The 27,612-nt window shown below is 44.4% G+C and overlaps 1 protein-coding gene across 8 annotated transcripts in view; it reads left to right on the top strand.

Moving 5' to 3' along the window:
* Nucleotides 1–27,612, top strand: part of acot7 (acyl-CoA thioesterase 7) — a 288,577-nt gene that overhangs the window by 124,679 nt on the left and 136,286 nt on the right. For all 8 annotated transcript variants that reach the window (XM_078425338.1, XM_078425332.1, XM_078425337.1 and 5 more), the window contains one exon: nucleotides 2,252–2,338. In XM_078425338.1, the coding sequence (XP_078281464.1) occupies nucleotides 2,252–2,338 (87 nt within the window). The remainder of the gene's footprint in view (nucleotides 1–2,251; nucleotides 2,339–27,612) is intronic.

Here is a 27,612-nt window from a genome sequence, read left to right as displayed (position 1 = left end):
GGTTGGGTTTAAGATGTGTTCTTGCGGGAGAGCAGAAGAGGTTTTTCCATTAAATAGGCTAGCTGAAGTTATAGGACCAACTACCAGGAATATGACTCGCGCCTAAGACAGTTTTCTGCTCAAAAGTTGTACATACAGGCTACGTAGTTTTTATAGTATTGCCCTCCAACATCAGTAATTCCAGCTCAGACGGGGCATTGGACACGGCATCTTTGAGGCCTGTGACGCTCAGCTTTCCACAGCGTTCCATCTCTGTCCAGATGAGAATTGAGAGTAACGGCCCTTGACATCAAAGCAGCATTTGATTGCCTATCAAGGGTCTCATCTGAACTGGAGTCAGGAGCAATCAGGGGGAAACTCCTCCTTCGCTGGTTGGAACCATACATGGCACAAAGGAGGATGGTTGTGGTGCCTGGAGGTCAGTCATCTCAGCTACAGAACATCTCTGCAGCAGTCCCTCAGGGTGGTGTCCCCGACCCAACCATCTCCAGATGCTTCCGCATTAACCTTCCGTTAATCGTAAAGTCAGATTGGGGATGTTCTTAGGCGATTGTCTGACGTTCAGCACTATTCAGCGACTCTTCAGACAAGGAAGCATTCCACATCCACATGTAGCAAGACCTGCACTATATCCAGACCTGGACTTGATAGATGGCAGGTCACATACACACCACACGTGCCAGGTGAAGCCGATATCCAACAGGAGATAACCCAGCGAGTTTGTACAGAGAGCAGCCTGGTGTGGGGGGGGAACAACGTTGGCGACCCAGCTGGTGGTGACCCAGCTGGTTGGCGACCGCCGGCAGACCGCCGAGATCGAAGGGGAACCCTGTAAGGGTCACGTGCGGCAGCAGCAGGTAGTAGATGGGTCTGTTCAGTGTATTTTCCCAACTGTCTCGGCACCAAACCATGCTGCCTGGGTGAGGTCTGCTGTATGGTTTTACTGGGTTGTGTGCAAAACAAAGCATTCACTGTACCTAGGTACACGTGATAATAAAGTATCATTAAATCAATGCAGCAACTCACCAAAACTCCTTAGACAGCATCTTCAAAACCCATAACCTTTATACCAGCTCTAAGAGCAAGGGCAGCAAAAGCCTGGGAACAGCTACCAGCACCTCCTTGAAGTTGCCCTCCAAGCCACACACCATCCTGACTTGGAAATATATCACCATTCCTAACTGTCACTGAGTCCGAATCCTGGAACTCTCTCCCTAACAGCATTGCAGGTACGCCCACACCTTGAGGAGCTATGGATCAAGAGGGGAGCTCACCATTACCTTTGAAGGGCAGCTGGAGATGGACAATTAAATGCTGGCTCGCTCTGCAAAGCCGGCTATGAGGTTGAAGGAAAAATGTTAGGGAGACAGGTGTAAGAGTAAGAAAGATAAATATCGAAAGTTATGTCTACTGCTTAGTGAATAAGTGAACAAAAAATAAATTTAGGAGTAATGATGCATAATTGGATGATTAAAATATTTAACTGTCTTTGATTTTTTCTGATTTACCTGCTATGTGCAGGTTTTCCTCGATTTACAGTCTATTAATTTTTGTTCAATGCATTGATTTTTTTGAGGGTACGTCTTCAATTTATTTATCAATGTCTTCAGCTACTTTTGATTATAATTGACACCATGTCAGGGGAAAACTTCATTCAAATTTTTCTGAATGCATTCAGCCCAAGGAAATGATTAATAAAATCCAGGAATGGCCATCAAGTACATTTTGTATTGTTTTTCATAGAGACTGCATTTGATTGACAAACTAGAAGGCTGGTATTGTGAAAACATTCATTGGTGTAGAGATATTTGTAAGTCATCTTAATTGACAAGTTGGCCCAACTATGATTGTACTGATTGGTAGACACAAAATGCTGGAGTAACTCAGCGGGTCAGGCAGCATCTCAGGAGAGAAGGAATGGGTGACCCTCAGGTAGTCCCTGCTTCCCCTCTGTATACCCTCCCCCTTCCCAGTTCTCCTACTAGTCTTCCTGTCTCCTACTACATCCTATCTTTGTCCCGCCCCCTCCCCTGACATCAGTCTGAAGAAGGGTCTCAACCCGAAACGTCGCCCATTCCTTCTCTCCTGAGATGCTGCCTGACCCGCTGAGTTACTCCAGCATTTCGTGTCTACCTTCGATTTAAACCAGCATCTACAGTTTTTTTCCCCTACACATTGTACTGATTGGCATGTATGTTTCTGTTCCAGTAACTCTGACTAAATAATCTTCTCTTACTTTCTTGACTTGCAGAGCCATGTACCGTGGGATACAGCCAGTCTAGTCTAATTCACCTTGTGGGCCCATCTGACTGCACACTGCACAATTTTCTTCAAGGAGGTATTGTACTGCTCCATCTGTTATTGTTGACAAATAGCGATAAAGTGTGCACATTGTGGGGAGAATGTAGGAGATACAGTAGACTTTTCTGTTGTGTATGTGCAGACAACAAAAGGATTCAAAGATCTTACACCATCTTGTTGTTGGGGCATGCCCTCAGCTTGTTAAATTTCATTGGGACTTTGTCTCGCAGAACAACCAGTTTCAGGCCTTCCATTTTGTGGTAAAGTCACAGTTTTTTAAATAAAATGCTCCAATGTATGATGGTGATTTTTAATTGTATGTTATGGTAAGGGGTCGTACCTTCTGGGACTGCAGACTGCAGTAGGCAATGTGGTGCAGGAGGTTGGGGAATTAACATGGAGATGGCAAACCCATCCTCACAGATTCAGAGAACAGAATCTTTGAACATTTACCTCGAAGTGACCATAGATCAGAGCAGTTCCCCCCCTTGCAATAAACTGCTGAAGAGAACTAAACCAAGATGATTATGGTGTGTGCATAAACACACAGGATGCTACAACCTCAAGTCAATCTCAATTGTGTTTATGGGCGGTCAGATTCAATGAAATGCTTTATTAGGATGTAAGACTTAAACTCTCTCACAGGCATCTGAGGTTTTGTGAACTGTGTATCAGGATCTGTAAGTAAGGTTATGGTTGTTTTGCTGAAATAACAAAACATTTGTGAGAGGTTTTGCTCTTTGTTTTGCACATTGTTTTTGTGAAAGGTGACTGGAGATGCTTCACTGAAATTACCAGGAATAGATTTATGATGAAGACAGATAACCTATTGCAATTTCTACATTTAGTGGTGACATATTGGGTAGATGCACAGTCTTTTACCCAGAGTAGGGAAATAAAAAAACAGAGGACTTAGCTTTAAGGTAAGAAGGGAAAGGTTTAATAGGAACTCGAGGGGCAACTTTTTCACACAGACGGTGGTGGGTATATGGAATGAACTGCCGGAGAAGGTAGTTGAGCCAGGTACTAAAACAAGATTTTAAATATATTTGGACAGGCACATGGATAGGAAATGTTTAGAGGGATATGGGCTTAATGCAAGCAGGTGGGATTAATACAGATAGGGCGTCTTGGTCAGTATGGACAAGTAGTGCCGAAGGGCCTGCTTCCATGCTGTATGACCCGCTACAACATATTTGTATCCTTTTGATTCCCACCGCATTATGGAGTCTTATATCTTCCCCTTTGAAGAAGAATAGAAAAATATGATTGTTAATTTTCAAAGGACTGTTGGGTAGCGTCCTGTGCTTCTGATGCGACCATTAGATTGCTGCTCTGGGTACTGGTCATCACTACTGACAGAATCGGGTTGCTGACGTTGTTGATTAAATCAATGGGAGGATAATAACCAACACGTAATTTGGAATAACTCAATATTATATGGATAACAGTTCTTTCACAAACATTATGTGATGCTGGAACATGATTTGCGATTTTATTGCATGGCTGAAAGACATCCAGACGGTAAAGATTTAACAGGAAAAAAATCATTAAAAGGCTAAGAACTTTTTGTTAAAATAAATCTCCTATTTTCTACGGAAAAATGTGAGCTTCAGGAGAATTCTGTCCAACATAAAAAAGCTATCAATTTGATTATTGCAAGGAGACCCTTAATTCAGAGCTTCAATCCCTGAAAGAGATATTGACAGGGAATGTTGCTTTGCCATCCGTTACCAAAGGGCTAATGAGGTCCCAGAGGCTCTCAGGCAGGTCTGACATTATGTTCTTCCAATAGAAGAGTTCTGGAACACAAGGCAACGCTTCGAGGCATTAATCTCACTGCTGCGGTCGAACATAGTGAGAGAGGCTTGACATGAGGGATTTCATGTCAGGAACAAAACTGACTGTTAAAAATTTAAATCAAAATTGTCAAGGGTGACATATTCTATGATATGTGTAAAGTACATCCCTAGATTTCTTCTTTAAATTCGAAGCATTACTTTCGATATTTTATTGATGCTGCAATTGTCGGTGCTTCTGTAAACGTTCCTCTCAAAGCTGTTATCCTGAATCAACCCCTTCATCCTTATTGTGCTGGAAAGAAAACCCAATGCATTACTTCCCGCTCGAACCCCCCCTTATGCTGGAAGAGGAACTCATTCATCTCAATAAGTTGTTCTTGTACACATGACCATCAGACTTTTAACTCTCACTTTGCCACTTAGCCATTACGTGATCCATTTCATCAATTCTATCACTGGCAATATTTGAGTAGTACGGGTGTCAGTGGGTATGGGGAGCAGGCAGGAGAATGGGGTTGAGAGGGAAAGATAGATCAGTCATGATTGAATGGCGGAGTAGACTTGAATGGCCTAATTCTGCACCTATAACTTATGAACTTATGAATATGGACTTGCAATCAAGCAAAATCACGGTTTAAAAAAAAAAGGTTTATTGTCACATGTACTGTGGTACAGTGAAAAGCTCTGTTTTGTACGCTATCTAAGAAGATCAGATATACCATACATAGATATAATCAGTTCAAACTCAAGTACAATAGATAGAACAAAGGGGATGATAAAGAGTGCAGAATATAGAAAATTAATATATAAAAATCCCTTTTTCAGTAGTCTGGTGATTAGTTCAACCGTTCATGCTTAGAGTTTGACATTTCCTCAACTCCTCATGCAGCAGAAATAATAAGCGTATTAAGAATGTAAATCATAATCCTCTAATTCTCCCATCTTAACTGTGGTTTCAATATCACTGATTTAAAATTAAGTTGCAAATGATCATAAAGACACGGTGGGATATTTCACTCTGCAGGCATGTCAGCATTTCAGAAGCTGGCCACAAGTACGATTATATTGTCTTGGCAACACTCCAAAATGAATATAATGAAGAGCACATTGCAGCTGTACCTTAATAATGCGCATTTATTTGCAGAGTGGATTGAGAGGAAGCATTTTGTGGTTCCCTCTAATTCCAACTTTAGGAGGTAACAACTAATCACACACCTTTCTCTGAATTTTTGGTGACCTTTTTGAATTGATTCCAGCTCACACTGTGGTGGATGGCTGCCTGTCAGGTGGCAAGATGTCTTTCAATGGCCTCAGCTTTTTTATTGTCTAATCTCTAATTAATGGACAAACAAAACAGGATTACCACCATAAAGCTTCCGCTTCGTGTTTCTATGTAATGCATCCATTATTTGCAGTTTTGTCACTGAGGAAAATGTATTCCTTTTCCAAAAGAATCTTAACTGTCTTTGAAAGTGATCTCCAGTGTTGAGGCGACGAGACAATTTGGAGGCTTGAACTAGGAACTTTTATTTCTGAGACAGTTGCCATCTCTTAAAAAATAAACTGAAAGGAATGACAATAAAATGAACTTTAATTTAATGTAAAGAGTGCCGATATAAAGGTGCACTTTTTATTAAAAAGAACTTGCTCGTTTGGATTGATAAATACAGCAATCTCTTTTTATTTGTCAAGAGTGCTTTATTGTCATATGCCCCAGAAAGAACAATGAAATTCTAACTTGCAGCACCTTAACAGAATATATAAATATAGTGCACTGTAAACAATATAATAAATGAGAAAAAAAGATTCAGTGCATATATGCACATATTCACACATAAAAGCACGCACGTGCACACGCAAGAAACAAGCAGCAATAATATTAATAATAGTCTATGTAGTTCAGAGCTTAAAGGAGGTTGTCGCGTTTAATAGCCAGATGGCTGAAGGGAAGAAGCTGTTCCTGAACCTGGACGTTACAGTTTTCAGGCTCCTGTACCTTTTTCCCGATGGCAGGGGTGAGATGAGACCGTGGCCAGGGTGGTGTGGGTCTCTGATGATGCTGGCTACCTTTTTGAGGCAGCGACTCCTGTAGATCCCTTCGATCGTGGGGAGTCTTCACCACATTTTGCAATCTTCTTCGCTCCTGGGCATTCAACATGCCGAACCGGGCTGTGATGCACCCAGTCAATATGCTCTCTGCTGTACACCTGTAGAAGTTCAAGAGAATCCTCTCTGACAGACCGAATCTCCAAAATCTTCTCAGGAAGTAGAGGCTTTAATGGGCTTTCTTTATAATTGCATCAGTGTGTTGAGTCCAGGAAAGATCTTCAGAAATACGCACTCCCAGGAATTTGAACCTTTTGTCTCCCTCCACCATGGTCCCGTCGATATAGACAGGTTTGTGGGTCCTCGTGCTTCCCCTTCCAAAGTCCACAATCAGTTCCTCGAGAGCCAGGTTGTTGTGCTGGCACCATTTGGTCAGTCGATCGATCTCACTTCTATACTCTGACTCATCATCATTTGTAATTTGTCTAACAACGGTGGTGTCGTCAGCGAACTTGAAGGTAGAGTTCACACTGTGTCCGGCTACACAGTGAGTGAGTGGAGCAGGGGCTGAGCACGCAGCCTTGAGGTGCTCCCGTAATGATGGCTATTGAGGAAGAAGTGTTTTTGCTCATTCGAACAGACCTGTTGATGAGGAAGTCAAGGATCCAGTTGCAGAGACCCAGTTCCGTGAGCTTGGTAACCAGCTTTTTTTTTAAATCAAAAAATTTATTCAATTACTAAAAATAATATTTACAATACCTTAAAACAAAACAGAACCCACCACCATAATACAAGATGAACAAATATACTAAATAAACTACTGTACAACTATATTACACTCCTAGTCAAGGATGCCCAGCGGTCCCGGAAATCCCCCAGGGTGCCCCTGGACAGCGCGTGGTCCCTCTCCAACACCACCCGGGCGCGGATGTAACCCCGGAAAAGGGGCAGGCAGCCGGCTCGGGCAGAGCCCTCTTCCGCCTGGCGCCGTGAGTCGCGGATGGCCAGCTTGGCCAGGCCCAGGAGCAACCCAACCAGGACATCTTCGGCCCCACCCTCTCCCCTACGCACAGGGTGTCCAAAGATGAGGATGGTGGGTGAGAAGTGCAGCCAGAATGGCAAGGGGCAGCCCCTTTAGATATTGGAACAGTGGCTGCAACCTCACACACTCCATGTACACGTGGTTCACAGACTCACACACTCCATGTACACGTGGTACATGGGGGGTTTGTTCCCCAGGTGCTCCATCTTCTTTGCCACCTTGCCCCCCTTCTTTTGACCCTCCCCATCCCCAGGGTTCCCTGACTCAACTACAGGGGGAGTAGGGGGGGGGGGGAGTGGGGGGGGGCGGGGGGTTAGTGGCATCGGAGGCAGAGGCCTCCGCCCGGGATTTGGGGCAATTCCTCCGAATATGCCCCACTTCCTTGCAGGCGTGGCACCTTGGGCGCTCCGATGCCCAGAAGATGGTGAAGTCTCGCCCATCCTGCTGGACACAGAAGCGCCCATCGACCACCTCCTCCCGGTCCAGCAGCATTGTCAACTGGCGCCGGAGGGAGAGAACGTGCTGCAAGTCCTTCCTGCGGAACCCCATGGATATTGGGGTGATGTCGGTGAGGATCTTCCCCAGGGTGTGAAGGTGGGGAAGGAGGGCCTCGTTGGACCCTAGGGGGTCGACCTGTAAGAAATGTCCACCCACTGTGACCCTTTACTTACAGTCGCGTTCACCCCCTCAACGGACTCCAGAAAGAACACGCCCTTCCCGAACATTTTACCCACGTACACAATGCCCGCAGACTTGGCCGCCACGGCCACAGCAGCCGCGCAGTCCTCCAGTCCCCAAAGGGTAGGTTCCTCATGGGGAACCGGGCCCCCAGAGGAGCAGCCGAAGCAGCTGAAGCAGCCGCCTTAGCATAACTCCCCGAAGGCCCCGATCCCCCAGAACGCTGACCCTGCATGATGTCAGGCACAACAGTGAAACAAAACACTGATACAAAAAAAGACAAAGACAGTCCAAAAGGCACGGGGCCAAGTCCAAACCCGCAAACAAGTGTAGAACAGTTCAAGGGAGGTGACTGGTGTTGCCTCGAAGGTCAATAATGGCGGCTCCCACTAAAAACTGCTGCGTCACGGCCTCATCGCCCGGGTATCTCGGCTCTCCTGCGTTCCCTGGCGAGCTGCAGACTTTCGCAAGCAATCCCCGCTGGTCTTCGCTGCTCCTGCAGCAACGAAAGGGATTCACCTGCAGTCTGTTGTTGTTGGAAGCCTATCTCTGATAGAGAGGAGGCCCCTTCAGCTCCAAGGTCTCAAGGCCGCAGAAGAAGGTCGAGAGTGCAGGAAACTCCCACACCGCACGAAAACCAGACCGGTCCGGTCAGTAGCGGCGAGGCAGTGTGGGGGGGTGTTCTGGACGCAGGTGTAAAGGTCCAGACAGGTTTTTCTCCCCCTTTTTGTGCGCCACATCCTGGCAGGCTGTCAGCCTCAGTAGTGGGAGCTACGCAGTCAGGTGATAACACCGCTCAGCCCCAAAACACACACAAACCTTTAAAAAAAGATTTCTGTAGCTTCGCAGCGATACCCAGAGATGTTTAGAGTACCGCTGTACCTGCTCCGAATTCCAAAGATGTTTAGAAGTCACTTGTTCGAGTGATTGAAACAGAGCTCCGCGGCACCACACCTCCTCGCGTAAGCAGACTTTTTTTTCTGTGGAAAAAACATTTTATTCATGCAAATACTCACCGGTTTACATTTTTAAATGTTTAAACTTATTTTTACTTGGGGCCCTGCACCAAGACAATGCACTTTAAAATATGGTTTCAGTTTTCATGGAAAGCATACATAACGAGCTCACAACATCAAAAAACATTAAAATACCATCTGTGCTCAGGTTGTGAGGACAGAATATTAACATCCTTTGTTCAAATAAAGCTTCAAAGAATTCAAAAACCATTATTGCCAGTCAAAATTTATTTTGCAGTGGGGCACTGATTTAAAAAAAAATCAGAGACATGCGTAACCAGCATGGAGGGGATGATGGTTACGTCGAGCTGTGGTCTTTTAACAACAGCCTGACGTATGTGTTTTTATTGTCCAAGTGGTCCGGTGTAGAGTGGAGAGCTACTGAGATCGCACCCTCCGTTGACCTGGTGTGGCGGTGGGCAAATTGTAATGGGTTGAGGTTCTCGTTGAGGGAGTTTTTGATGTGGGCCATAACCAAAGCACTCAAGCACTTCATCACCACGGACATTAGCCATTGAGGCATGTCACCTTACTCTTCTTGGGCACCTGTATTATTGATGCCCTCTTAAAGCAGGTGGGACCTCAGTCCTCAGTAATGAGAGGTTGAAGATGTCCACAAAATCCCCAGCCAGTTGGTCTGCACAGGTTTTGAGAACTCGACCGGGTAACCATCAGGTCTAGACGCTTTCTGAGGGTTCACTCCCCTGAAGGATCTTCTGCCGTCGGCCTCTGTGACTGTGACTGCAATACCACCAGGGCGTATGGTGGCTCAGGAAGGCACATCAGTGTTCTCCCCATCAAAGTGTACGTAGAGTGATGTCAGGGTGTATGTCAGGGAGTGATGCTTTGCTGTTGCTTGAGCTGCCTCCTGATTTCACCTTGTTGGAAGTGATGGCATTCAAGCCCTGCCGAACATCTGCCTCATCCTCCAGCTTAGAGCGAAAGTCCCTTTTGTCCTTTTTGTTGGCCTTATCAAGGTGGTATCTGGACTCCTTGTATACCTCTGCCAGGCTTGAATGCCTGGGATCTGGTCCTGAGAAGAATGCTGATCTGAGAATGGAATGGAATGAGAATGGAATGAGAATGGATTGTACTCAGAGTGTACAACATGTCTGTAAATCTGGCCAATTACAAAATGCTGAGTAAATGGACAAAATATTTTGGATGTTTCTTCTACATTCCCACTATAAATTATTGAACACAACATTTTGACTCCTAAGATTTAGCATTGCTATAATTACACAGGTTGCATTAAAATAATTTAGAGTCACAGAGTCATACAGTGTGGTAATAGGCCCTTCAGCCCAACTTGCCCACACCGACCAACATGTCCCATCTAAGCTCATCCCACTTGGCACCTACCCCTATAAACCTGTCCTATCCACGTACTGAAGGTAGACACAAAATGCTGGAGTAACTCAGCGGGTCAGACAGCATCTCTGGAGAGAAGGTATGGGTGACGTTTCGGGCTGAGACCCTTCTTCAGACTGAAGAAGGTCGTATCCACGTACCTGTCTGATTGTTTCTTAAATGTTGCGATAGTCCCTGCATCAACTACCTCCTCTGGCAGCTCGTTCCATTCACCCACCACCCTTTCCGTGAAAAAGTTACCCCTCAGATTCCTATGACTCTATGACTCTAAAATCTTTCCCCCTTCACCATAAACCTATGTGCTCTGGTTCTTGATTCCCCCACTCTGGGCAAGAAATGCTGTGCGTCCACCCGATCTATTCTTCTGATGATCTTATACACCTCTATAAGATCACTCCTCATCTTCCTGCGTCCATTTTAAATGTATTTAAAACATTTATTTCCCATTTTGAAATGGCAACATGGAGACTTTCTATTGTCTGCTTGCATCCTTCTTCCTATCTCCAAGTGATGTTCCCACCAAAGTCACGAATCAAGAATGAACTGAAATAAGGGCAGAAGATCGGGAGACACGGTGGCGCAGTGATGAATTTCCTGCCTTACAGCGCCAGATACCCAGGTTGGATCCCGACTGTACGGAGTTTGTACGTTGACCATGTGGCTTTTCTCTGAGAACTTCGGTTTTCTCCCACGTTCAAAATACGTACAGGTTTGTAGGTTAATTGGCTTGGTACAAATGTAAAATTGACCCTAGTGTATATAGGGCAGTGTTAGTGTGCGGGGATCACTGGTCGGTGTGTACTCGGTGGGCCGTGTGGCCTGTTTCCGCGCTGTATCTCTAACCTAAACTAAACTAAAGATAAGGGTAGGCATATGGATGTCACCATTATGGTTGGAGACCGCCTTATCCCACTGTGTTTACATAGTACAACGGTGATTAACCTATGAAGAAACATCCAAAATATTTTGTCCATTTACTCAGCATTTTGTAATTGGCCAGATTTACAGACATGTTGTTCACTCTGAGTACAATCCATTCTCATTCCATTCTCATTCCATTCCATTCTCAGATCAGCATTCTTCTCAGGACCAGATCCCGGGCATTCAAGCCTGGCGGAGGTATACAAGATTAATGGTGATCGTGCCTAATGCGTAACCAAGCCTTGCAGAGCGGCCAGGCCAGGGTTAGGTCTGTGGCCTGCCTCGAGGTTGCTGATCACAGCCAGCACCACAGGTGGCTGATGGGCGAGAGTGGTGAGCGGTGAGCAGCGAAGATAACCAGTCCTGATCCCTCTCCTGCTGCTGCTGCTGCTGCTGCCAAGAAGCTCCTGTAAATGTCATCCAGCTGAAAGGGGCTGAAGGGTTTAGCAAACCTTTCTCGTTTGCTTCACAAATATTTTTGTATTGTGTTGCGAGCATGTCATTCTGATAAATATATCATGGCTGCCGCAGGATTGCCCCAGTAACAAAGATATTATCTGTTTGACAGATAATACAACCTAGATTTTCCTGACCTTTTGTTTCAACGCGGGCTTCAACCCATTTAAAACAAATGGCAGACAGACACAAAAAGCTGGAGTAACTCAGCGGACCAGGCAGCATCTCTGGAGAGAAGGAATGGGTGACGTTTCGGGTCGAGACTCTTCTTTAAATAAATGGAGGCTGACTAGTTTAAAAATAAAATCATCCTCTCGTGTAAAGATGACACACTATTCAACATTTCTGTCATTTCCTTATTTCCATTTACAATATAATGTATTACATTACCTGTTTACATGTAATGTAATATATTACTTGTTTTCAGTGAGCCACATTGCTGCCAACCAGTTTAAAATAATTACAAACATTTTTGTGTCGATTTAGACTTCCTTTGTAAGTTTCTTTTCATATTTCTTTCGCCAGTTGCTTGGATATGTAAGTGTTCTATTATGTAGAAACAAAGAACTGCGGATGGCAGTTTACAAAATATAATTTGTTCTAAATAAAAGCTAAATGATTTTTTAAAAGTATTCTATTATATGGAATTCTCTGCCTCAGAAGGCAGTGGAGGCCAATTCTCTGAATGCATTCAAGAGAGAGCTAGATAGAGCTCTTAAGGATAGTGGAGTCAGGGGGTATGGGGAGAAGGCAGGAACGGGGTACTGATTGAGAATGATCAGCCATGATCACATTGAATGGTGGTGCTGGCTCGAATGGCCTCCTCCTGCACCTATTGTCTATTGTCTAGTGTCTATTGTCTATCACTTCCTTAAAAACAGATCCCAGCATATTCTTGACAACTGATGGCCGGCTAATTGATTTGTAGGTCTCTCTCGTTTCCAGCTTCACTCATGATGGTCAGAAGGTATTGGTTTTGCAACACTTTGTGCAAGAGTAAAGGTAGCTTTACTGATTTTGAAATATGATTTTCTTCAGTGTTGATAAATTTGCTATGTATCCTTAGATTTCTTTGTGCTAGCAGCTCCATCATTAATTATGGTCACAATTGGGCACAGTGGCGCACCTGTTAGAGCCGCTGCCTCACAACACCAGAGACCCGTGTTTAATCCTGATCTCAGGAGCTGTCTGTGTGGGTTTTGCACCTTCTTCCTGTAACTGCGTGGGTTTCCTCTGGGTGCTCGGGTTTCCTCCCACATTCCGAAGACTTGCGGGTTTGTAGGTTAATTGGCCCTCTGTAAATTGCCCCATGTGTGTAGGGTGTAGGTGCAAAAGTAGGATAACATAAAACTAGTGTGAATGGGTGATCGATGATCGGCCTTGACGCGGTGGGCCGAAGCACCTGTTTCCATGCTGTATCACTAAACTAAACTAAACTAAACAGAACTAAACTAAACTAAACTAAACTAAACTCAACTAAACTAAACTAAATTAAATGACATCAATAGATTTCTGGTCAGCAAATGGATCAGGGGATATGGGAATAAGGTGGGAAATAAGCTTTTAGATGCTGTCAGCCATTATTGAACAGCAGTCCAGGTTGTTTATTACTGTATATTTAGAATCCAACTAGTCCTTTTGAACAGGCATTTTTTGGGGGATTTTTTTTTTCTTTCCATTGATTGCATTAATGGTATTTATCACCCCTAAACCGTGGCTATTATCGGCCTTTGCAGGGGAAAGATTGAGTGAGTGATAGAATATATTTTGATTGAATTTTTAACGGGAGCAGAAATGTTTTGAGGAAAGGTCATTGACCTGAAAGGTTAACTCTGTGTCTGTGTCTACACAGTCCCCGACCTACTGTGCATTGCCAATATTTTACGTTTTAAAAAATTATAGCAAAAATTATCAATTAGAATATGAAAGGAAAATGTTTTGTTTGTCTCATACAAAGGTTTGAAGATACAAATTGCAATGTGATTACCCAGTCAATGAGAATGTCAGTTGACCCTGGTCATGGAAAATAATATTAACAAGGGAAAATATCATGAGATAATGAGGAATTAATAAGGAAGGTTTTTTGGCAATAACTCATTGTCTTAATCAAAATTAATATTTTAATTTAGTCTAGTTTAACCTACAAACCTGTACAGCTCCTTTGGCCCACCGAATCCACGTCAACCATCAATCACTATTTGACACTGGTTCTGTTATCACACTTTCTCATCCACTCCCTGCACATGAGGGGCAATTTTATAAAACCCAAATTAACCTATGAACCCACAGGTCTTTGGATGTGGGTGGAAAATGGAGCACCCAGACGCCATCACGGGGAGAAGGTGCAAACTCCACACAGCCAGCACCCGAGGTGCCCGTGTCCCTGCTGCTGTGTGACAGTAACTGCCCACTATGCCACTGTGCCACCCTAGAATATTGATGATTGTATAATGATACAGAGCAGCGTGGAATTCACTTGATGTCTCTATACTTTAGAGATACAGCAGGGAAACAGGCCCTTCGGCGCAGTGTCCATGCCAACCAGTGATCAATCCGTATGCTGGCACTATCCTACACACTAGGACAATTTACAATTGTTACCAAAACCAATTAACCTACAAACTTGTACGTCTTTGGAGTGTGGGAGGAAACCGCAGCCCCGAGAAAACCCACCCGGTCGCGGGGCGAACGTACAAATTGCGTACAGACAGCACTCGTGGTCAGGAGTGGACCTGGGACTCTGGCGGTGTAAGGCAGCAACTCTACCGCTGCGCCACTGTGGCGCTCCTCAAGGAGCTCAGTAATGTTTAACATTTATTTCCCGTGGCGATCCTCTGCCTGGGTGAATGGTTGTGTTTACTCCGGGTTCTTTTACCAGTAGTACAGCTGCCCAGCACAGATTGTTAGTAGCTGGACGCACAGCCTGACTATTCTCAAGACAGACACAAGAAGCTGGAGTAACTCAGCGGGTCAGACAGCATCTCAGGAGAACATGGATAGGTGATGTTTCACAGAGTGCTGGAGTAACAGCGGGTCAGGCAGCATCTCTGGAGAACATGGATAGGTGACGTTTGACGGAGTGTTGGAGTAACAGCGGGTCAGGTAGCATCTGTGGAGAACATGGATAGGTGACGTTTCACAGAGTGTTGGAGTAACAGCGGGTCAGGCAGCATCTGTGGAGAACATGGATAGGTGACGTTTCACAGAGTGTTGGAGTAACAGCGGGTCAGGCAGCATCTGTGGAGAACATGGATAGGTGACGTTTCACAGAGTGCTGGAGTAACAGCGGGTCAGGCAGCTTCTGTGGAGAGAGGGAATAGGTGACCTTTTGGGTCGAGAGCCTTCTTCAGTTTATGTCACCTATTCCTTTTCTCCAATAGATGCTGTCTGACCCGCTGAGTTACTCCAGCTTTTTATATTTATCTTTGGCTTAGACCGGCATCTGCAGTTCCTTCCTACACATTTCGCCCAACTATTCTCGATGCACACAGGCCACAAACTGAGCTGCTCAAGCATGTTAGCAATCACTGGAGAGTGAATACTGCGGAGGTCTGACAGCAACAGAGCTTCAGCGTGAAATTGGATTTCTTGTTCAAGTGCAGATGATACGACAGCCGGTGACAGACTTCTGCTGTGTGTGGAGACCCTTTATCTGGGAATCCTTGACATGTCTGTTCTACTTTCAGAAACTGTTGGACTTCAAGTCCACCTATAGAATCTAATTGTTTATGTATATCTGATGCAAAAATTACAGTCATGAGTAAGTCATGAATAAATCCAAATTCTTTATCCGTGGAGTGGGTAAAATATGAATCTTGACACTCACAAAATAGTTGGGTCAGCCCATGTTTTTTGCATGCCTGAAGCTAGATTCCTGAAACACACACTATATTCCACGTTCAGTCCTGGGCGAAGAGGAAAAGATTCAAAGATGATTTCAAATGGGCGGCATGGTGGCGAAGCAATAGAGTTGATGCCTTACAGCGCCAGAGGATATAGGTTTAAGGTGAGAGGGGAAAGATCTCATAGGAAACTGAGGGGCAATTCTGTCAGACAGAGGGTGGTGGGTATATGGAACGAACTGCCAGAGGAGGTACTTGTGGCAGGCATTATACCAACACTTACAAAACATTTGGACAGGTACGTGGGTAGGAGGGTTATGGATCAAATGCGGGAGAGTGGGAGGTGCAGATGGGGCATCTTGGGGCATGGGCAAGTTGGGCCAAAGGGCCTGTTTCCGAGCTGTATGTCTATGATTCAAAATGAAGAGGATATTGGTAGAGTGAAGAATAAGCTTGTACAATATGAAGCTTGTGCAATATGAAACTTGGCACAGGCCAACGCAGTGTCAGTGACCCGGTGTTATTTTTGGTTTGGGGGGGGTGGGTCGTTTGGAGTGGGGTGGAATCGTTTACGTGCCTGGAATATGGGCGAATCACACTTTTCTGGAATACATAGTCGTGTTATCTGCGCATGCGTCAGGAAATACACGTTGAATAAAATGAATTTTGCGTTGATTTATTTCCCTTAATTTCACCTAAATTTGGAAAGAGAATTTCAATCTGTGCTTCAAATTTTTGGGTGGTGATTTGCGAGTTTTTTGAAAGGACTAATTTCCATCACTGGGATGGCTGTATCGTGGGATCAGCTGTACTTCTGTTGGTAAATTCTGATATAATTTGCTTATTCAAGTAATCTGATTTTGACTTCCATTTTTGCTGTTAAATTTTGCCAATCATGTAAGCAATTCTTTTGCAGTGAAGATTTGCCTGTTGTTGCATTTTTTTGACTCCCCAGTGTATCTTTATCTTGTAATTATGGAGAATTTTGCCTGTTACCATGGAAACAGTTTGGCTGCTGAAGAGGATTAAGGCAGCCTGAGGGTACATCTTTTCAACTAAATTCTGATATCTATGAAGTGCCTTGCAGGATTTCATTAAACTTATTTGAAGCCTCCAGGACATTTGAAAGCTTTGTCATATTTTAAAGTAACTTCACAAAATCCTGGGAATACTCAGCAGGTCAGGCAGCTTCTCAGGTGAAGGAAAGAAGCTAATGTTTTTGGGTTGATGACCATTAATTGACTTTAACTGTTAACTTTGCTTCCTTCTCTGTGGACGCTGCCAAACCTGTTGATTATTTCCAGCCCTTCCTGGTTTTATTTCAATTTTGCAGCTTTCATTGTGTTTTGCTTTTGTAGTTTATGGGGCATCTTGACAGAGATGTAGCCTGGATGCAGATAGGAATGCAGAGTTGGAATGGAAGGTTAGGGTGAGTGCAGACGTCTATGGAACTGATGTGCCACAATGCTGAGAATTATATTCTGCAGTCTGCATCTACCCAATATACTTGAGTTTGAGCTGATTGCATTTAAGTACGGTATATCCAAGATGCTTGGGTAGCCTGCAAAACAAAGCTTTTCACTTTAGCTGAGGACATGTGACAACAATAAACCTAAACCTAAAGATGGAGGAAACCGAAGCTGGAAAATAGACACCGGACTGTGGCAGTGCCAGTTGATGTATATAATTTAAGGAGTTATAAATAAAGAATAAAATGAATGAGTTCAGGTACCGATAAACAGTTGGAACTATGACAATAGACAATAGGTGCAGGAGTAGGCCATTCAGCCCTTCGAGCCAGCGCCGCCATTCAATGCGATCATGGCTGATCACTCTCAATCAGTACCCCGTTCCTGCCTTCTCCCCATACCCCCTCACTCCGCTATCCTTAAGAGCTCTATCCAGCTCTCTCTTGAAAGCATCCAACGAACTGGCCTCCACTGCCTTCTGAGACAGAGAATTCCACACCTTCACCACTCTCTGACTGAAAATGTTCTTCCTCATCTCTGTTCTAAATGGCCTACCCCTTATTCTTAAACTGTGGCCCCTTGTTCTGGACTCCCCCAACATTGGGAACATGTTTCCTGTGTCCAATTCCCTAATTATCTTATATGTTTCAATAAGATCCCCCCTCATCCTTCTAAATTCCAGTGTATACAAGCCTAATTGCTCCAGCCTTTCAACATACGACAGTCCCGTCATTCCGGGAATTAACCTAGTGAACCTACGCTGCACGCCCTCAATAGCAAGAATATCCTTCCTCAAATTTGGAGACCAAAACTGCACACAGTACTCCAGGTGCGGTCTCACCAGGGCCCGGTACAACTGTAGAAGGACCTCTTTGCTCCTATACTCAACTCCTCTTGTTATGAAGGCCAACATTCCATTGGCTTTCTTCACTGCCTGCTGTACCTGCATGCTTCCTTTCAGTGACTGATGCACTAGGACACCCAGATCTCGTTGAACATCCCCTCTTCCTAACTTGACACCATTCAGATAATAATCTGCCTTTCTATTCTTACTTCCAAAGTGAATAACCTCACACTTATCTACATTAAACTGCATCTGCCATGTATCCGCCCACTCACACAACCTGTCCAAGTCACCCTGCAGCCTTATTGCATCTTCCTCACAATTCACACTACCCCCCAGCTTAGTATCATCTGCAAATTTGCTAATGGTACTTTTAATCCCTTCATCTAAGTCATTAATGTATCGTAAATAGCTGGGGTCCCAGCACCGAACCTTGCGGTACCCCACTGGTCACTGCCTGCCATTCCGAAAGGGACCCATTTATCCCCACTCTTTGCTTTCTGTCTGTCTGTCAACCAATTTTCTATCCATGTCAGTACCCTACCCCCAATACCATGTGCTCTAATTTTGCCCACTAATCTCCTATGTGGGACCTTGTCGAAGGCTTTCTGAAAGTCGAGGTACACCACATCCACTGACTCTCCCCTGTCAATTTTCCTAGTTACATCCTTATGGACCGTTCCGTAGAAGAATCCGACCTGAAATGTTGTCTGTCCATTTCCCTCCACAGATGCTGCCTGACCCGCTGAGTTCCTCCAGCAGCTTTTTTTTTAGCTTGTGGAAATATGATGTCCTAGTTATTAATGAAAGCTGGTTTAAAGAAAGGGCAGGAATGGAGGCTAAACATCCCTGGTTTAGATACAAGATGGAGAGGAGTATAAAATAGGTGAAAGAATGGAAAAAAACCAAACTGCTGGAGAAACTCGGCAGGTCAGGCAGCATGTGAATAGGAGAATGGATCGAGTCTGTTCTGCAGATGATTAGTACGGGTGTCATGGGTTATGGGGAGAAGGCAGGAGAATGGGGTTGGGAGGGAGAGATAGATCAGCCTTGTTTGGAAGGCAGAGTAGACTTGATGGGCTGAATGGCCAAATTCTGCTCCTATCACTTATGACCTTATGATAATATTGATAGAAAAACATTGACAGCTTTGAGAATGTTTTGTTTTGCTAAACTGATCTACAAACAGAGTGGCAGGGAGTGTTGGGAGCAGTGGAGCACATGGGACGTTTAATCATGGGTCAGCACGGCTAGGAATGGCATACTTGTCCTCACATGCCACAGAGGATATGAGCATAGAACATGAAACAGTATAGCATAGGAACCCACAACGTCTGTGCCCGCAATATCAGTGCCGAACATGATGACAAGACCATCTCTAATTTGTCTGCATGGAATCCATATCTCCCCATTCCCTGCATATCTATGTGCCTATCCAAAAGTCTCCTAAATCCCACTCTCGTATCTGTTCCAGGCCCTCACCACCCTCTGTGTAAAAAAACTTGCCCCACACATCTCCTTTAAACTTTCTCCCTTTTATCTTAAAGCTATGGTTTCTCGTATTTGATAATTCCATCCTGGACAAAATGTTCTGACTGTCCACCCTATCTTTGCCTCTCATAATTTTATATACATATCGGGTCTTCCCGCAACCTCTGGCATTATAGAGAAAGCAATCCAAGTCAGTTTAACCTCTCCTTATAACTAATACCCCTGAATCCAGACATCATCTGCACCCTTCCCAAAGTCTCCACATCCATCGTGTAATGGGCCGACCAGAAATGCACACAACACTCCAAATTCGGCCTAACCAAAGTTCACTAAAGCTGCAGAATGTCTTCCTGACTCTTATGGATTTAAAATAATTGGTAAAATGATAACAGAAAGTTGAATTGAATTTATTTCCATACAAAGTCTGGTGGGGGTGTTTGCACATTCCCTGGGAGGGTGGCTGAGACTCCCATTGCATGGAGCATGAAAACAGGCCCTTTGGCCCAACACGTGCCTGCTGCCCAAGGTTGCCTGTGAGCGAGCTCTATGACTTATAACCCTGTAAATCCTATCCACGTAGCTGTATAAATGTCTTTTCAATGTTGTGATTGCATTTGCCTCTGCCACTTCCTCAGGTAGCTTGTTCGATATATCCAGAAAAATCTGCCCCTCAGGTCCCCTTTAAAACTTTCCACCCTGTACGAAAAAAAATGTTGTGAAAGACCTCTTGAAATACGTTATCCCACATGGCAATGCACAGAACTGGAGATTAGTCTACGTTTGCCCAGAAATGGAGGCCATTCGGCCCTTCGAGCCAGCACCGCCATTCAATGTGATCATGGCTGATCATTCTCAATCAGTACCCCGTTCCTGCCTTCTCCCCATACCCCCTGAATCCGCTATCCTTAAGAGCTCTATCTAGCTCTCTCTTGAATGCATTCAGAGAATTGGCCTCCACTGCCTTCTGAGGCAGAGAATTGCACAGATTCACAACTCTGACTGAAAAGGTTTTTCCTCATCTCAGTTCTAAATGGCCTACCCCTTATTCTTAAACTGTGGCCCTTGCTCTGGACTCCCCCAACATTGGGAACATGTTTCCTGCCTCTAACGTGTCCAACCCCTTAATAATCTTATACGTTTCGATCAGATCTCCTCTCATCCTTCTAAATTCCAGTGTATACAAGCCTAGTTGCTCCAGTCTTTCAACATATGACAGTCCCGCCATTCCGGGAATTAACCTAGTAAACCTACGCTGCACGCCCTCAATAGCAAGAATATCCTTCCTCAAATTTGGAGCCCAAAACTGCACACGGTACTCCAGGTGCGGTCTCACTAGGGCCCTGTACAACTGCCGAAGGACCTCTTTGCTCCTATACTCAACTGAATGGCCTCTTTTATTGTAACCATTTTTTACTGGAATGGGATTAAAATACGGTGCAAAATTCTCATATAATTTCTGCATTGTTATTGTTGTTTATTGTTTATAATTTAAAAAGCATTGTTCGAATTGTGAATGGTATATTTTACTCCTTGGGCTAAAGATTGTAATTTATCCTTAAGTGGTAAAAACATATTCTGGATGCATTGCTGAATCTGTACCAAGGGACTGATCTTTTTTGAGTTACAGGTGCTCCACAGGGGATGGTCCGTTCTCCCCTCCTGTTCACCATCTATACCTCGGACTTCAGATATAACTTGGTCTCTTGCCACCTGCAGACGTTTTCAGATGACTCTGCAATCAGCGAGGGAAGGGAAGCTGAATACGGAGGTGTAGTCAATGTCTTTGTTGAGTGGTGTGGGCTGAATCACCTGCAGCTCAACTCCGACAAGACTAAGGAGTTGGTGGTGGAGTGTAGGAGGAGAGGAACACCCCTGTCCCCTGTCTCCATCAATGGTGTGGATGTGCAGTTTACCAGGGAGTACAAATACCTTGGAGTGTACCTGGACAGTAAACTGGACTGGTCCAGGAACACTGAGGCCCTGTACAAGAAGGGACAGATCCAGCCGTACTTTATGAGAAGGCTCCGCTCCTTCAACGTCTGCAGTAAGATGCTGCAGATGTTCTACCAATCGGTGGTGGCCAGTGCCATCTTCTTTGCTGCCGTGTGCCGGGGCAGCAGGGCGAAGGCTGCGGACGCAAGTGGGATCAACAAACTCATCAGGAAGGCTGGCTCCATCCTGGGGGGCGGGGTTGGATTCATGGGAAGTGGTATTGGAAGGGAAGATGCTCCTCAAACTGCGGAGCATCCTGGACAATACAGCTCGCCCCCTCCATGACACACTGGTCAACCTGAGGACCACCTTCAGCATCAGACTGGTTCCACCAAGATGCAGCACAGAACACCACAGGAGATCCTTCTTCCCTGTGGCTACCAAACTGTACAACTCCTCCCCCTTCTGTTGTGGGTAAACTGAGACTGACCCCCCTCCCCCCCCTCCCCGATCTTTGCACATCCCCAATCCTTTCCACTCGCCACTTTAATTTCACGTATTTTGTGTTTTTATGACTGTTGGCAGATCAATTTCCCTCCTGGGATAAATAAAGTTCTGTCATATCATATCGAAAGGGAAGTGGTCTTGACCCAAAACATCACATGTTCCTTTTCTCCAGAGATGCTGCCTGACCCGCTGAGTTATTCCAGCCTTTTGTGTCTATCTTCCGTTTAAACCAGCATCTGCAGTTCCTTCCTTCGCTTCTGCGAAACCTGGTTCTATCTTTGAAAATGCTGACCTAGTCTGATGTTCCGTGCCATGCAGGAGTTTCTCTAACCCAGCAATTCCAGTGCACAGCACAACATTGTGTACAATGCAAAAAAAGACCAAACGTGCTGGAGTAATTCAGCGGACCAGACAGCATCACAGGAGGACCTGGATATGTGACGTCTCAAAATGGCATCTTCCTATGTTCTCTCATGGTGCTGCCTGATCTGCCATGTTGTGTTTAGTTTAGTTTAGAGATACAGCGTGGAAACAGGATCTTCGACCCACCTAGTCAGCACAAACCAGCAATCCCCGCACATTAATACTATCCTATGCTAGGGACCATTTTTACATTTATACCATGCCAATTAACCTCCAAGCCTGTAGGTCATGGGAGTGTGGGAGGAAATCGAAGTTCTCTGAGAAAACCCACGCGGGCACGGGGAGAACGTACAAACTCTGTTCCTTACGCAACTCCACTGCTTGGTCTGTTTTTTTTTGAAAACCAGCATCTGCAGTTCCTTGTTTGTACATTGTGTGTAATGCAACTCAGTTTTGTATAAAATTTAGATATTCTGTGCTTCTGTGAAGTAGAACAAAAGGTAGTTTATCTGACTTTTTAATTCTGTTAAATTGCTATCATTACCTGATGGTTGGAATTTTAGGTCAGATTTATTTGTGTGTGGGTTGGGTGGCAGTGAGAACTGGATGGATTTTATTCTGTTTGGTTGATACTTGTTTAGGTCTACACTCAATTAGACTTTGAAAATAAAATAAATGTCAACAGCAAATGATTTACATTTGAAAGGGACCATTAAAAGGTAATATTGAAATAATCCCCTGTCTTTTAAAAGGCATCCTTCCCTATAATGGGTTTGTGAGTATTGCATAATATGCATTCTTACACATTCATGGTGGCCTTTGATACGCAGTTCCTTCCTGCACAGCCTTTCAACCGTGCCTGCTTTCTGCAGTCTCCACCATGCACAGGTACCAGCTGGCTCTCACTCAGTCACTCCTATAACTCCGGGATTCACACACCCAGACCTGGCATGGTCCTCAGCTCCACTCCATCCTCCGCTGGATCCATGCCTTCAATCAACACCAGTCTGAAGAAGGGTCCGAAACCGAAATGTCGCTCATCCATTTCTCCAGAGATACTGGAATGATAAAGCAAATAGAAAAGACTGTGCAATAGCGGAAGGTAATGATAACCTGAGTTTGGTAGGAAGGGATAGTACAAACAAAGGCTATACCTCCAGTTACAGCCAAGGAAGTGGAAAATTGTAAAAAGGCAAAACTCAGCATTCTGCATCCGAATGTGTGTCACATTTCTAGCAAGGCAGATGAATTCATGCCCAAAATAGAAATATTGATGCGATCCAATAGGTATTAGAGATGCAAAGTGACCAGCATTGAGAATTAAATATTCCAGGATTCTTCTCAATGAGGCAAAAGGGTAGTCCTAATAATAAGGAATGGGGTGAAGGTGTTTGAGAGAAAAGATCTTTGCACAGAAAATCAAGAAGTTGAATCTGTCTGGGTGGAGCTAAGAAATAGCAACGGGGCACGAATCATTGGTGGAGTTGTAAATATTGGTAGGAATTCTGGATGTTATTCATATTACTACCTCAACACTCTTTTCATTTGTTTTCTTTTAGATGTTACATGGTATAATAAATTTTCCCATTTGTTTCAAGAGAGTATGGGAATGGAGTCCGAGTCTATTTTAAAAAGCAAGTGAGAACCGAGATCTCAGTAAGTTGAAAGGGAGCAGGACAAATGCCATTCCTGAGCCAGATGTTAAACCATTGGGATATCTGAATTGCAAATTGTCGGACTTTAGTTTCGTTTACTTTATTGTCCCATGTACCGAGCGAGGTACAGTGAAAAGGTTTTAGTTGCATGCTATTCAGTCAGCGGAAAGACTATACACGCTTACAATCGATCCCTCCATGGGTACAGATAGATAAAGGGGATAACGTTTAATGCAAGATAAAGTCCAGTAAAGTCTGTGGAAAGATAGCCCAAGGGTTTCCATTGAGGTAGCTGATTACTCAGGACTGCTCCCTAGTTTCACGGTAGTGTGGTTTTCTAGATCAAAATGTTGAACCTGCAAGGGAGGAAAAGTTAATTAAATGATCTCATCGCTCTGAGGTCTTCAGGGAACCGTGATCATAACATGACAGAATTTTAATTAAGTTGGAAGCTGATTTAGTACAAACTGAAACCAGGTCTTAAACCTGAATGAAGTAAACTGAGAAGCCACAATACATGAATTGGGTCGTGGTAGATTGATGAACTACACGACAAGGTCTGACAGTGAACCATCAACAGCAAATGTTTACAGAGTTAATTCAAGGTTTATAAGTAATTAAGGCAAAATACATCCAACAGGAAAAATGGTCCAACTGTGTTAGTTCGAAGATAAAGGTACCTAATGTTGCTCATAAGACAGTAAGCCTGAAGATTGGGGAAATTCCAGAATTTAACACAAGAAGGTTGAGGTACTATTATAGAAGGGAAGAGTGGAATATATTCATGGGAAACCTGAAAACGGACTTTTTTAGATAAGTAAAAAGGAAAAGAATGACTGTTAGAAGGTCCCTTACAAACTGAGACTTGAGAAATGGTATTAGAAAATAATAAAATGACAGAAAAATGAAATAACTATTTTGTGTCTTTGCAGAAGAAAATATTAAAAACCTGGGGGAAATGGGGTCTGGAGTGAATGAGGATCTCAAAGAGACCAACAGTTTACACATTTTGGGGAATTTATAGCATTGAAAAGTGATAATTCTCCCCAACTGATGACTGCTTCCTATTCACTAAACGTTAGCTTGCAGGCACAGGAAGCAATTGGGAAGGCAAAAGCTATCTTGGCCTTTATTGCGAGTGCAATAAATATAAAGAGGTCTTGCTTCAATTATATATATCTGTCTGGATATGCTACATCTGGAATATTGTCCAGTCTCCCTATCTGAGGAAGATATTAGATACAGGCACAGTCGGGTTCCCTAGTTGCCATATTGTGTGGATTCTGCGTAGCTTATACCCCAATGGTATGAACATTGTTTGTAGAAAGGAACATCAGATGCTGGTATAAACTGAAGATAAACACAAAGTGCTGGAGTACTCAGTGAGCCAGGCAGCATCTCTGGAGAAAAAGAATGGGTGATGTTTTGAGTCGAGACCCTTCTTCAGACCCGAAGAAGGGTCTCGACACGAAACGTCACCCATTCTTTTTCTCCAGAGATGCTGCCTGACCCGCTGAGTTGCTCCAGCACTTTATGTCTGTCTTCGGTATGAACATTGAATTCTCCAATTTCAGTTAACTATCTAACCCTCCCCCTCCCTCTTCCCCCTAACCTCCACCCCTTTCCCCACCCCCCTCTCTGCCCTGTACCTCACCTGGACTTGTGCCCATCTTTCTCCTCTCCCTCCCCTTCCACCTACATTCTTTCCTCTGGCTTCATAATTTGCAACTCTTCAATCCTTTTGTTTTACATCTTCTGTCTTTTAGATCTGGTTCACGGTGCACTCTGCTTCTGTTGTACGTACATGAATGTACATGAATGAATGGAGTGTTAATCCACCAAGGTTCAATAAACAGAGGGCAATTCCTAATTCTGTTTTGCGTCACTGATCCACAATATGGAAAATATTCATTTCTCACTGTTTGCCTTGAGAGCTGAGGGGCAGGAAGTTCCATTGCCACAATCTGGAACAGGTCTGTTTTCCTTTTGTGGACAGTGGCACAGAAGAGAATGCAGCATTTACTCCTCAGACCAGGAAATGCAACAAGCAAACCAATGTGTTCCCATTTGTCACTTGGAATACTGTACGTTTAATGAATAATTAACTATTTGCCTTTTCAGTTCTTTTCCACAAATGAGTAATCTTTCCCCATCCTCTCATCCCACACTATGTTGGCTGAACAGTGTTTCCGTGCTGCTCTGAGTTCTTGCTGATACAATAATGTATTTGCTGTTGCTTTTGTGCAATGTTTGAAGTAATTCAGCTTCAGTGAGTCGGTGTATAGCGGCCTTCGTTACCTGCTTGTTATGCATGGTGCATCACTGGGTTGTTGCATGGGCCACTGGGTCTCACAAGGCTGGAAATGGTGGAGGGAATCAGCAAATGCATCTCTCTTTGGATTGAGTGAGCATCTTGTGCAAACAGGATTCCCCAATCTGTTTGGTTCCTACATTGCAACTAGCATTGTTCGTTTGTGTGTTTTCCATGTATTCCTTGCTGGAGCCGAGCCCTGGAGTTTTAGCCCTTGGTTCAGAGAAGCAGTGGGCCACAACGTCACATTTATGCCTTGGTGAATTCATTTCCAGGCCCCTATCCCTACAGACAGAAGTGAAGAGGAGGCTGGTGTGAATCCTAGCAGTGCTAGATTTAGTTTACTTTAGTTTAGAGATACAGCGTGGAATCAGGCACTTCGGCCCTCCAAGTCCGCACCGACCAGCGATTCCCGCACACTAACACTATCCTACACACACTAGGGATAATTTACAATTTTACCCAGCCAATTAACCTACAAACCTCTACCTCTTTGGAGTGTTGAAGGAAACCAGAGCTTCCGGAGAAAACCCACGCAGTCACGGAGAATGTACAAACTTGTATAGACAGCACAGTAGTCAGGATGGAACCCGGGTCTCTGGCGCTGTAAGGCAGCAACTCTACCACTGCCCTGTACATGTGGGAGGCGGCTTGAGAGGCACAGCGGCAATTTGTCATCTTTCACTCTTTGCCCTCCTCTTGCTCCAGTTTTCCACCCTCTGCCTCCTGCTGCTGCTGAAGGGTAGCATTCATTAGTGGGTAGCGGTCACCTTCCAGATACTCACCTTCCACAGGTGAGAGTTGCCCAAGCAGACACTATGGGTGGGCCATTCGCCAACTATCACAGCCTCCCTGCCCTCTCTGGCTGAGGTCAACACGAACATGGCATCAAGGTGGTTAAATCCTCAAGGCCTGATGGGATCTATACCAGGCTATTGAGAGAGGCAAGAGAGGCGAATGCAGGGACCTTGAAGAAGACCTTTGTACCGAGCCACAGGTGAGATTCCAGAGGACTGGAGAATAGCCAATGTTGTGCCTTTGTTTAAGAAGGGAAATAGAGATAATCCAGGAAAATATGGACGGTGAGCCTTACTGGTGGTAGGGAAGCCATTGGAAAGGATTGGTCATCGTGGATTTATTCACTTTTATAAGAGAATGAGCTAATCAAGGACAGTCGGCATGCTTTTGTCCATGGGGGATTATGTCTTCTGAACCTGGTTGAGTTTTTTGAAGGTGATTGATGAGGTTAGGGTAATGAATGTTATCTACATGGATATTGGTACTGCATTTGATAAAGTCCTGCATAGAAGGCTGATTCAGAAGATTAAGATGCATGGGATCCATGGTGACTTTGCAGTTTGGTTTCAGGACTGTGTTGTTCAAAGAAGACAGATGGTTGTGGTGCATGGATGTTATTCTGGCTGGAGGTCTGTCACCAGTGGAGTTCTGCAGGGATCTGCGCCGGGACCGGTGTTGTTGGTGATACATATAAACAACATGGATATGCAAATGCTGGAATATATCAAAGATAGACATGAAATTCTTTAGTAACTCAGTGGATCAGG

This window comes from Rhinoraja longicauda, chromosome 30 (genome assembly GCF_053455715.1).
Source record: "Rhinoraja longicauda isolate Sanriku21f chromosome 30, sRhiLon1.1, whole genome shotgun sequence".
NCBI classification, from domain to species: Eukaryota; Metazoa; Chordata; class Chondrichthyes; order Rajiformes; family Arhynchobatidae; genus Rhinoraja; species Rhinoraja longicauda.
This window is presented reverse-complemented; position numbering and strand designations above follow the sequence as displayed.